Source organism: Topomyia yanbarensis, chromosome 2 (assembly GCF_030247195.1).
Source record: "Topomyia yanbarensis strain Yona2022 chromosome 2, ASM3024719v1, whole genome shotgun sequence".
NCBI lineage: Eukaryota > Metazoa > Arthropoda > Insecta > Diptera > Culicidae > Topomyia > Topomyia yanbarensis.
The window spans coordinates 1918033-1931738 of record NC_080671.1 but is presented as its reverse complement, the minus strand read 5'-3'; the positions used below and the strand labels follow the sequence as shown (position 1 = coordinate 1931738).

Here is a 13706-nt window from a genome sequence, read left to right as displayed (position 1 = left end):
ATGGACTATGGTTTATAACCGATGTCACATTGTAAATAGAAATATTCTCACATTTCTAAACTGAAACTGAGTTGCAGAGACTGTATAATAGACTGGTTCAATTTCTGACTTTTAGCTCCACCAGGCTCTACTGATTCCTTTTATGGCCCTTAGTAATTGTGCAAATTTCGGTACCGATCGGTTGTGTCTACGGACCCTCCAAAAATTTCAAAGTTTATATGGAAGATTGTATAGAAAATCGGTTAACATTGAAAATAAATTCCTAAAAAATCACCTTATCAATCAATTAATCTGAACACTATATATTTTTAAAGGTAATCTTCTACTGAACACATTCGTAGAACATTGAAAGTTTATGAAAATTCACTGAGAAAAGTTATTAACTAAAGAAGCAGCATGACTTCAAAACAAGTGGATTTTATGATTAATCATAGCAACCCTGTTTGAATTGAAATTGAACACAAGTTGACTTTGGAAAGCTAAACAAATTGCGCTTCACCAATAAAAATGACTTCACTGAAGCAAGGCATGCACCTTCGTAGAAAAGTGCGTACCGCTAAAAGATTATTTTAAAAACTAAAAAACGTCTTAAAATCAACACAACAATTTTTAAAATTTATCCAAAATGAACCCTAAACATGAGATGCACAACCCTTGAATTTAAAATGATAAATTTGTTCAAAACGACAACAAAATATACTAAATTGAACCTTCTCTGTGGTAGAAAAATTGAGGATTTCTTTTATGCTGACACCAGTCATTTCACTTCAAAAAATCAACTAGAAAAATATAAATTCCAACCAACATTAATTAGGGAAAACAAAACCACCTAACAGCAATTAGCAAACATTCTTAGTTGTTCTAAATAATGGTCCAGACCAGAATTACAAATATTCAAATCCATTGAATGAAAATTGATTATATTCAACTGCATTAATTTTCAATATTGGGGGTGGAGATAGCATAGTTGGTAAATCGATTGCCTTGTACGCAGATCACCTGGGTTCAATTCCCAACCCCGCACATAGGGTTAGAGATTTTTCTGAAGAGATTTCTCTAACCCGACAAAGAAGCGAATGACCATAAGGTTAAAACCTCTATAATCAAAATAAAAAATAAAAAAAAAATCTATATTCACAGAATGCTACCAAAAACGTCAAATAAACCAACTGCCCATTCATTCAATGCAGGTTTTCATTCGTCTCTGATAATTGCACCAAGCAAACGTGCAACGACGAATCAAACGCATCAAAGTAGACCTTGACACAATGTAAGCGATGACCGTTATTATTTCATATGCTTTATCAAGCTTTGATAACATTTATCTAGATAAATAGCTAAATGAATATTATTGTATTATATTCAATTGAATGAATAACATGATTTTTTGTTATGAATATTTCTACATTAGGTTCAATCTCAGTCGTAAGAAAAGAGCTTCGATTATTTTTAACTCTGATCCAGACAACTAGACTAGGGATCATTCATAAATGACGTAGCATTTTTTGAGTGATTTTCAACACCCCCCTCCCCCATCGTAGCATTTCGTCACAAAACTCTAAATACCCCCTGGTAAGCTTGACAGTAACTCTCCCCCCCCGGAAAAATAAAAAACGATGTTAGTTTAATGAAACAGGTAAGCTTGTCGTGACATCAGGTCAACCCCTATTCCTCTATAAAAAAGCTACGTAGCATGACATGACTCCCTACCTCCTGTCGTCACACATCATCACAAAATACAAAACTCCCCCCTCCCCCATATAATGCTACGTCATTTATGGATGATTCCCTAGATTCTGATGGCTGTGGTAAAATGAAACAAACAATTTCTAGAATGTTATCGCCTACTACGATCGGTGACAATCAAAAATAAATCTCTCGTTTTATATGTAGTTTTGAAACTAGAAAATGTCGAACAAGTAAAAAATAAAGTCACTCACCTTAGTGCTCGTGGTTCGTGGCATTCCTCCGAGTGCAATCGCGTACACTTCCACCTCATAACTCTCGACGCCGGACTCTCGATCCAGCTCAGCCGCCGTGGACAATATTCCCAGCTTCGTATCGATGTCAAACAAACGGTTCACTTGCTTCCCATCACCGGTCACATTCGTCACATAGTACTCGATATCACTAACCGAATTCAGATAAGCGGACACGGTCAGTATGCTCGTTCCGATCGGTTCATTTTCCGACACACTACCGAACAGTTCCTTCTTCACAAACACTGGCCCATTGTTCGCCGGGATGGTCGTTAGGATCGTGATGTACGCGTCACTACTTTTTCGTTCGTTTTGCACTGCCTCATCCGTCGCTCGGATCGCCAATTGATAGCGAATTTCCGGCTTGGTGATCGATTTTCTCAACGTTATGGCACCGGTCGATCGATGCAACTTGAACAGGTCCGTATTGCCACCGGTCATTTCATAAGTCACCAACCCGTTGGAACTGGAGTCCGCGTCGAAAGCGTTGATGTACATAATCGGATTTGGGCTACTGTCCACACCCAGCCGGATGTCCTTGATGGGCAAGGTGGCAGCATTCATCGAAACAAACACCGGTGCGTTGTCGTTAATGTCCTCAACTATAACGGTCACTAGTTTTTCGGCGGATAACCTTTGCGATGGGATGGCAGCTTGATCAGTGGCAATCACCGTCAGGCGATAGGTGTCGATCGCTTCACGATCAATTGCATGCAGAGTGTGAATCACTCCCGTCGTAGGATTAATTCCAAAATGTCGGTGGCGATTGTCCGGATCTTGGTTGGAAATTTCATATGACACCTTCCCATTCAAACCGGAATCGGGATCCTCTGCAGTCACCGTCACAATTGGAGTTTTAATGGGAATACCTTCACGAATTTGTCGCACGATCGCCGTGTTTGGAAAGCTGGGAGGATTATCATTAGCATCGATCACATTCACTGTGAACAGGATCGTAGTGGAGAGACGTGGATTTCCACCGTCCGATGCGGTGATGTTCAGAGAGTAACTTTGCGTTTCTTCATAATCGAGCAACTTGTGTAAATACAAATAACCGCTGGTGGGATCAATATGAAAAGTATCCTTTCGATTGCCGGCACCGATCGAAAACATAATCTGACTGTTAACGCCAAGGTCCATATCCGTGGCACGGAATCGAATCAGCTCCGTCCCGATGGCGGTCGTTTCATTAATCGAGATCTGACTGTGGGTCTGAGTGAATTCCGGTGCGTCATCATTTTCGTCCAACACCTCAATGGTAACGGTCGTGCTGGCACTTAATCGATTCTGCATCGGGGCATCATGGGCAACGATCGTTAATTTATACATTGACACCGTTTCACGATCCAGGGCTTTGGCCAGCGTTATCTGACCGGTAGCATCATCGATTACGAATCGCTCGTCGCCATTTCCCTCGGTAATGTGGTAGTACACATCACCATTCAGACCTTCGTCGGCATCGTTGGTGTAAACGCGAATCAGCTGGGTCCCGATCGATGATCCCTCCGAGATCTGTACCTTATAAGGAGCCCGCACGAACTGTGGCGCATTATCATTCACGTCGGTTATGAAAACTTTAATTTTCACCTTATCTCGCAAACGGGTCAAACCATTATCGGAAACGATCGCTTCAAGCATGACGAAATTCTGTCCGGTCGTTTGTACCAATGCCTCCCGGTCAAATTCGTGCATGGTTTTGATGAACCCATTCCGCGAGTCTACGGTGAAATCTTCCTGTTTGCTCGATAGCATATAGATTAACTCGGCGTTCCGGCCAATGTCACGATCAACCGCCGTCAATTTACCCACGAAGGTATCGGCCGGCTCATTTTCCGCCACGCTAAATATAAACGTGCTGTTGGTAAACTGCGGTGGGTTATCGTTCTCATCGATCACATGAACAATCACCGGCACGGACGAGCTTCGGGCCGGATCACCCTCATCGGTACAGGTAACTGTTAGTGAGTAATAATCGCGCTCCTCGCGATCAAGTGCACTTTTCACGTACAGAAAACCGTCCGGGAAAATTCCAAACTTGCTGTCAACGTTTCCCTCAACGATCGCGTACGATATTCGCTGATTGATGCCGATGTCGGCATCCGATGCGGCTAGTGCGAAAAAGCGTGAATTTACGGCCATTGATTCCAGCAGGGATGTTTCGTACGAGGTGTGATCAAACACGGGCGTGTGATCGTTCACATCTTCGATCGTAACTGTGACACTACCTTTCGCGGTCAGCTGTGGATCACCACCGTCGGAGGCGGTAATTTCCAGATTTAATGTCGTTCCCGGATCAACGAAAATTGGTCGGTTCAAGTACAGTACTCCCGTTGTTTCCGAAACTCGGAACAGGTTCTCCGGGTTGTAGCTCAAACTGTAGGTTATTCGACTGTTTGCCCCTGAATCGGCATCCTTTGCTTTCGAGAGATAAATCTCCTGTCCGACGGCCGTATTTTCCGGGAGATTAATCTCATCGTGATCGTGCTGGAAAATCGGAGCATTGTCGTTTAGATCGATTACGGAAACATTCACGATCGTTTGTCCGAATGCCAAACCGTTCCGGGCGGACACCGTCAGACTGTAGAAAGCTGTCGCTTCTCGATCGATATGTCTCGCTGTACTAATTAGGCCAGATCTTTCGTTGATTTTAAAACTCTCTCCCGGATCACCTTGTACGATCGAGTACTCAACATCTTTAACCGAGTGTGAAGATTTTATTCTCACCTGGCCAACCTCTTTTTCCTCTTTCATTCCTCCCTCCAATCCATTATCCTCCACCAGCTGAAACTCATACCCGCTCAACGTATCAAATTCAATCTCCTCCACGATCGATTCCTTAACAATCTCCACCACCGCATCCTTATCCGCTCGTCTTCCTCCCTTATCCTTAGCAACGATCACCAATTTGTACAACGGTTTGGACGACTTTTTCAAACTTCCTCTCAAACTGATCTGCCCCGTCGTCCCATCAATCGTAAACATCCCGTCACCTCCACTGATCATTTCGTACGATACCATCGCATTCACACCTTCATCGGGATCGCTAGCCTTGACCTGCAGGATCGGTCTCCCCGTCACGGTATCTTCCGGTAGAGCCAAAAAGTACTGTTTCGGATAAAACTCCGGATTGTTATCGTTGGCATCCTCGATCGTTAGCTGCACCGTTGCCGTCGATGACTGCGGCGGAGTTCCTTGATCACGGGCGATCACCTGGATGCTGTAGCTGGGAACCTGCTCTCGATCGAGGCTACTTTTCGTGGTTAGCTGAGCGGAGATCGGATCCAGTTGGAACATTCCTGGGTAATTTTTCTCCACGCTACGGTGCAGTAGATAGGTGATGCTCCCGTTCGTTCCTTGATCGTGATCAACGGCTGTTAGGATTGCTATCACTGTTTTGGGTTTGGCATTTTCGTTCAGGGTGACGTTTAGCCGCGTCTGTGTAAATTGTGGTGCTTCGTCGTTCTCATCCAGGATGGTTACCTTCAGCTGAGTGTGAGCCCATTTTGGGTTCGGGCCACCATCACGAGCCGAAATGCTTAGTTCTATGTTGCCATTGACTTCCCGATCGAGTTGAGCTTGCGTGGTGATCAGTCCGGAGGAAGGATCGATTTTGAACCATTGATTGTTATTTCCGGAGACGAAATCGTAGAAAATTTGTGCATTAACACCGGTGTCTTCGTCGGTTGCGGTGATACTGGCCACGTACGTTCCCGGGGGTGTGAGTTCACTTAAAACGGTCGAATATTCGGACTTTTCAAACACCGGTTCGTGATCGTTGACGTCGTTCACGTGAATGATTAAATGAGCTGTCGCGGTTCGTGGAGGATTGCCACGATCAGTTGCGACTACGGTAAGATTGTACTTTCCAATTTCTTCGCGGTCCAGCACACCATTGACTCGTACAATGTAGAAGCTGGGAGATTTCTCCAGCCGGAAATGATGAAAATCGTTTCCTACCACGATCCTGAGGCTAGTGTCTCCATTGAGACCTTCGTCCATATCTACGACTGATACGGCCGCAACGACGGAGCTGTTGGCGGCATTCTCGTCAACCGTGGCGTAGCTTCCCGTAGGAGGGAAGTACTGAAATCGTATGACCGGGTCGTGATCGTTAGTGTCTACCAAATTGACGGTTACATACGTTCTGCCATCTTGACGAGGAGACCCATGATCGCGAGCGAATACGGTAAAGACACAACTCTTGGGACAAGTTCCATCCGGTCTGGACAGGGACTGGCAGTTTTGATGAGGACACGTCAATTGTTCGGTAGTTGAAATTACACCCGTTTCGGGATCTACCGTGAACTGAGTTTCTGCATCCGAAAGGTAGTATGTGATCTTGCTGTTATCCCCTAGATCATTGTCCGATGCCATTACCTGCAGGACAGGTGTTCCTGGTATGACACTTTCGTTCAACGACACGATGTAGTCGCTGTGATCGAAGATCGGGGGATTGTCGTTTACATCCAGAATCGTTACGTTGACCTGTAGGTAACCGAACTTTGGAGGTGTCCCGCCATCTTTAGCGGAAATGTTTAACGTATATGATCCTCGCGTTTCTCGATCCAACTTTCCAGTTGTCTCCAGATGTAGATAGTACACATCACCGCTGGGATTGGTGGTAACTGCCAGACGAAACTTTTCATCATGATTACCGTCAACGATTCGATAGTCATCGGTCACTCCATTCTCGCCGATGTCTTTATCCGTGGCGGCATCCAGTAATAGCCTGGTACCTGAAATGGCACTTTCCGAGAATGAAACCGCTATGCTGGGCTCCGGAAACTCAGGAGCATTATCATTAACGTCCACTATAGTAATTCGAACTTCGATCGGGTACGTCGGTTGACTCGATAGGATCACCAAATCGTAGCGATCGTTTTTCGTCATTTCCCGATCCAAGATGGCATTGGTTTTAATTTCACCGGTAGTTGGATCCAGAGTGAACTCCCGTGGGGGTTCATTGAACCGATAGGTGAACCCCGGTTTCGTTGGAATGTATCCCACCACCGTCAGGCGAGGTTCGTTTTCAAAAATCTCAAATTGAACACGCGTATCAACGGCTCGCGACTGCATTGCACCATCATTGGAGGATCTTCGGCGAGCTCCTATCACTACACCTGGCCCGGGTCCTGGCCCAGGCCCATGCGCACCTACGCCCTCTATCGCGGCGTACAGTTCTAATATGACTAGCAGCCAAAAGGCAATTTTTAAACTGGCACACCGCATTTTGTCTGGCTTCAATTGGCTTAAAGCTCCTTCCCTAACTAGTGCACACTTATCTCTTCTCAGCTCTTCAGCACTACACCCCAACGATGCGTCATAATAATGCTGGCACTATGTTGACCCGAGGTAATTGTTTTAACCTATCCAGTGCCCTCACTTCACGATCCATCACAAACGATCAACACTCCCCATGACTTATTTGCACTGCACTGAACTGCACACGATTTGATTTTTGATCAGGACAACTCGACGTCACTTGCTATCAGTAGCTGGGGCACACTTTTCTCACCTTAATTGCAATGATCAATTTCCTTCCGAATCTTGTTTCAGCCATCGAAGCTCACTTAAGGAATTAAAAACCATCATTGCCCGTCTTCGAATATGAACTACGCACACATGTCTTCTCGCTTCTAACTTCTCCGTTGTCTGGTCTCTCTAGCACTTTTGCACTTTATCTTGGACGTTTTTTTTCCTCGATCGCTTCGTCTTCTCTCGCTCACTCTTCCAGCAACTTTAAAACCCAAAAATTTCCAGCAACATTTTTTTCACTTCCTTCTGCTTCTCCGTCACTTCTCGCTCTGAACTCCAGCGGTACCACGCATACCCGAGAGCTGCGAATAGTCCAAAAAAAACACAAAATTTCTCCTGAGTTTTGTTGTTGTAATTTATTAAAATGTATCTACACACCATCGTCGATCAGTATTTGTTTCGAGAAAAGCAAGAGCACAACCACGATCACACATCGCAGCCAAACTGGAATGGAATGAACTTTCCGGAGGAACTTGGAAAGCTCATGGAACACACTCACACACACACTTTAACCCGCGCGGTACAAAAACCAGCACATCATCAACCTACTCTGTATACGGGTGGACCATTTGGGGACCCCTGTGGAAAAAGGAAGCAAGTTGTGATGGCGCAGGTTTACACTAACACCAATCAGCGACATCTCGCGACCATGGCACGGTTGGAAGGCAAAATATTTGCTGCACAAAATTCCTGCTGGTTGTCGTCGTCGTCGTCATCTCCATTCGTGGCTGGAGGAGGAATCTTTTTCCTGGGGCGGGGGGAAGGGGTTGATCATCATTTTTGGTCAAATTTCTAAACTTTGTTGTCCGGTCTGAGATTTCCGAGCATGGTCGGTTGAAAATGATGATCGGCGTGATCATCAGGACCAACGAAAAACATAAGCTGGTTAGAGCGAGCCGTCACAGCTTGCTGTACAACAGAGTAGGCTCTGGTTGGTTGGCTGTTGTGGCACAGCCATGGGAGAAACGAAGGCCAACAAAACGCAGCATGTAATTTCTCAATAGCACAACCAGTACCGCTCGAGGCTAAACAACGAGTCTTTGAAGTCCTGTTTGGAGGGAAAAATATCGTTGCTTTGTGGGCTCTGTAGCAGAGATATTTGCTGCACGGGTTTGCAGCCTCCGTTTGTTTCGGTACAGTGTTGCTGTATAGGGTGCGGATAGTGACAAGCACAAAGTGCTTTTTTGTGGATAGTTAGACAATTAATCACACGAAGGCTTTATCCGGTGTAATATGAAAAATGGTTATCTTTTGACTTTAGGTTTCTATTACAAACCACCAAGCGTTGACCTTTCAGTTTAATGCGGTGGAGGTGTATCCATTACAGTATCATAGAAATTCATTAAAGGGCATATCGAAAATTTAACTCACTCTTCGCCTGCTGCGTTAAAAATCAATTGACACTGGGGATAACACAAAAAATGTGCTGAACCGAATTGGAGCACCGTAGTGACTCAAAAGCCGATCGGTCTCTAAGTCCAGCCATCTTAGCAAAATATTTTTATATTTCATGTGAATACTAATGTTGAATAATACTAATGTTACACAATGTAACAATTTTTTGCCACAAAAATATTACATACAAAATACTGCGTCACTTAGGGCCAATTTCTTCCACGCTTAACTTTCCAAACCAGGTCTAAACAACCGTTAAATTTTTGCTTGTTTTTAAACCGAACACCCCAACCGTCACTGAATGGCAGATAAGCATTTATAAATCAAGAAGAATGCTCATTGTTAGTTGTAAATTATCATAATTTTTAAGAAGAGATCCTTCGACTATACACTTTTATAATTGTATCTAGCGGAAACCACTAGATAATTTGTTTTAGAAGTATCTACTTAGTTCAAAACCAATCTGTCGGATTTTACATCAGCTCTCAACAGGAAGACAGAGTTTAAAAAAACCGATTTAATCCACCTAGCAGTGAGATGAGACATTTCTTACACATATCACTGTTGGATCATTCATTAGTTTGCAGAACACATGCGTAGTAGGCACTAGGGCATTGCAAATTTTTTTTTTTTTTAATTCTCAAAGCCCCCCCCCCTCTCATATTGTTACAAATGTCAAAGTAAGCTCACATGCCAAATTTCACATCATTTGAACAATTTTAGACCCCCGCCCACTTCGCTTGAAATTTTTTGAAATTGGTGCTATGCGAAAATATGGAGGAAAAATACATTAAATGCTATAACTTTTGAAGTAGCGATCAGAAAATTACAATTTGTACCTCTTTTGAAAGGAAATAATTTTAGTATTTGAATGGAGACATTTTTGTTTCTAGAAAAATACGGGAAAGTAAGGTATTGGGTCATTTTGGCCCTAAAATCCCATATTTTAAATGATTTTTTTTTTGCTCCGTGATGCAAATCATACATATTTTGTGGTTTTCTAATGTGAAGAAATCTCAGAAATCGAACAGAACCCTTTTGACCTTAGTCAGAATACGAGAAGGTGGGGTTATAGGGCTTTTTGTCATTCATATTAAATTTTATCATTTTCTCATGCATATATCACTATTATTCTTCAATCAATTTTCATAAAATGTAACTTGTTGAACGTGTAAAATTCTGAGGAATAAAACAAAAATAAAAACGTTAGAGGTAAAATTCAGAAACATCAAACTTTTTGATATTTACTCTACAAATCTCATTTTTTTCATTATTTGTCCTAATACCTCAACTTTCCCTATTTTTCCAGGAATGAAACTTTTCTCATGTGATCCCTAAGCATATTTTACACTAAAAGTAGCAAATTAAATAAGAATTTTGCTGTTAAATGGAGCTAATATGTGCGATTTTATTATAAAAATGTGAAATCGACACTCTATGTCAGATAATTTGATGTTCCTGAATTTTACCGGTAACGAATCTATTTTTGTTATAATCCTAAGGATTTTCCACGTTCAACAAGGTATAGTTTATGAAAATTTAATGAAGAATAATAGAGATATATTTACGAGAAAATGATGAAGTTTAATATGAATGACAAAAGGCCATTTAACCCCAACTTCTCGTATTCGGACAAAGGTCAAAAAGGCTCCGTTCGATTTTTGAGATTTTTTCACATTAGAAAAACTAGAAAATATCTACGATTTGCATCACGGAGCAAAAAAATCATTAAAAAGAGGAGATTTTGGGGCCAAAATGACCCAGTACCCCACTTTCCCGTATTTTACTAGAATACAAAACTGCCTCCATTCAAATACTAAGATTATTTCCTTTCAAAAGAGGTATAAATTGTAATTTTTTGATTACTACTTCAAAAGTTATAGCATTTAATGTATTTTTCCTCCATATTTTCCCATAGTACCAATTTCAAAAAAAATCAAGCGAAGTGGGCGGGGGTCTAAAATTGTCCAAATGATGTGAAATTTGGCATCTGAGCTTACTTTGACATTTGCCACAATATGAGAGGGGGGCCTTCGAGAATTCAAAAAACAAAAATTTTTTTTGCCATGCCCTAGTAGGCACCCAATTAGAGGTGGAATGAAAACAATTTCTAGTCCTGCACGAATAAAATCTCAAATAAACTGCATACATTATAGAAAATCAATAAAATGAACGAAATAAAAAATAAAGCAAAAACTAAAATAAAAGGTGATCAAATTCATAAAATGAGTAGAATGATTAATGATATCAAAATTATAAAATTCGCGAATCAAATTAGATTAGCTCATTAAATGAAAATTTAGACTATGTTTAAAAATAGTTATAAGTTTAATAGAATAAATTGATTCAAACTAACAAATTGAATGAAATAAATAAAAGGAGTGGCTTAACATAAAACGAATAAAATAAATAGATGAACAAATTGAATTAAATGAAATAGAAGATTCAAATAAATCAAACGTTTAAACTGAATCAAATAAATCAAATGAAACAAATGAACTCAAATGAATCAAATGAATCAAATTAATCTTATGAATCAAATGAATCAAATTAATTTAATGAATCCAGTGAATAAAATGAATCAAATAAATAAAATGAATGAAATTAAATATATGAACAAAGTGAATCAAATGAAATAGAAGAATCAAATGAATCAAACGGTTAAACTGAATCAAATGAATCAAATGAAACAAATGAACTCAAATGAATCAAATAAATAAAATGAATAAAATGAATATAATGAATATAATGAATAAAATGAATAAAATAAAAAAATAAATGAAATAAATAAAGAAAACAAACGAATCAAATAAACAAAACGAACTGAATTGACAAAATGAATAAAAAAAGAAAATCAGCAGAATAAAATGCATTGATTAAAATGAAAAATTAAACGATGTTAAAAGGTTATAAATTAATAAAAAAAATGAGTCAAATAAATTATTTGGATGAAATGAATTAAACTGAAAAAATATTCAGATTATTAAAATGAAGAAACTAAACAAAACGTAGGAACTGGAAAAAAAACAAATAGAATGTATAGAATAAAAAATTGAATAAAATAAGTTAAATGAATCCAAAGAATGAAACGAATAAAATAGATAAAATGAACGCAGATCAACCAAATGAATAAAAAGTTGCGAAATGAAATATTTAATTAAAATGCAATGATCATATATTGAAAGTTAAAAACATGTTTGAATAAAGAAAATAAATGAACCGAATTGTACGAATTTGAGAACCATTGCATTAGAAAGTTATGAAATGTTTTTGAAAATCCCATATTCTGAAAAAAGCTAAATTATATACAATAGACTTTCCAGGGCTTCCATCCTTTTTTGTTTTGGTCTTTTCGTTTTCATGCTTCTTTACTTGACGGCGTCGTTTGAAGACTATCTGATATTTCTACTTTTTGATGGACCCTTATTAGTTATCTGGAATCTGAAACGTTCAATTTGCTTTGGAATTCAAAATTTTTGGTCACGTATTCCCGAGAAAAAGTTGTTTGCACAAAATAGAATTTGCTGGTCCAGTATTTTAACGCGCAATTTAATATAGTAAAGTGAGAAAAGGTCACATGTGCTTTCAAGCCCCTTGAACAGAGAGCGACAGAAAAAGAATGCGATTCGCTAATGAGACAGGTAGATATTTCCATAAAGGAAACTTCTATTTTGGAAAGTTACTTAACACTGCTTTCATTGCATACAACAAGACAGGCATGACCAGGGATGCCAAAGGTACTGGTAAACTACATTTTTTTTTCGGCATATTTACATTTGCACAAGCCGTACAGCCCGCTACAGCGACGCATCACTACAGCTCTTGCCAGAACGGTAGCCAAACCGAGTACATTTTCCCGTAGAGCAGTAGAATACATTTTTGTTTTGCTGCTGTACTCCGACTGCTCGGTGAGAGTGTGGCGTAGTAAAGTTTGTTCTCTCACTTTGTACACTTTTCTCTGCGTAGTCAAAGGGAGAGGCCCGCACACGAAAGCGTTGATGCCGGTAGTGGCGTAAACGAACCGCATTTATTGCCGTCGTTTGTGATTGAAAATATTGAACAGATTAAAAATATTAAAAAGTGTAAAATAAGGAAAGAGAAGCTGTACCGCTCGCGCCTGGTGGCTGTACTGGTGGCAGTATTTTTTGTCATGTTACTGCTTTGCTTACAGACTGCCGCACAGCGCGGGGCGTCCTGCAATAGCGAACGACAGCAGCGTCAAAAGATAAATGAGAATGTAGGCAGAAAAATTACAGCCGCAGAAAAGGTAGGCATTTTGCATCCTTGGGCATGACTAACCCACGTGAAATGCCTCGTGCTTGCATTCTTGCAAATAAGGCTATTGACGCGTGTCTCATATCGGAGCTCACAACTCGCGATATCTGCGTTGTCACAGTTACACTGACTGTCGGAAACGTAGACAAAAAATATATATATTGTTCAGCATACCTACCGCATAACGAATCATCTCCTTCTGATGACTTCAAAAGCGTTGTATCATATTGTAGCAGAAATGGGCTTCCGCTCATTATCGGCAGTGATGCGAATGCTCATCACATCATTTGGGGTAGCTCAGACATCAATCTGAGAGACTCTGAACTGATGGAGTACATAAGTAATACAAATTTCCATATTTTGAATGTGGGTAACCGACCAACTTTTGCAAGATCTGGGAGGGAGGAGGTGTTAGACATAACACTTTGCTCTGATAAAATTTTGCATGAGCTGGGAAATCGGCAGGTTCCAAACGAAACTGAACCGTCTCTATCCGATCATAAATATATATTTTTCGATCAT

At 40.5% G+C, this 13706-nt stretch overlaps 1 protein-coding gene across 2 annotated transcripts in view; it reads right to left on the bottom strand.

Moving 5' to 3' along the window:
• Positions 1 to 13706, bottom strand: part of LOC131683165 (cadherin-related tumor suppressor) — a 505933-nt gene that overhangs the window by 425061 nt on the left and 67166 nt on the right. For both annotated transcript variants that reach the window (XM_058964996.1, XM_058964997.1), the window contains exon 3: positions 1941 to 7816. In XM_058964996.1, coding sequence (XP_058820979.1) covers positions 1941 to 7208 — 5268 coding nt within the window. In that variant the 5' untranslated portion in view covers positions 7209 to 7816. The remainder of the gene's footprint in view (positions 1 to 1940; positions 7817 to 13706) is intronic.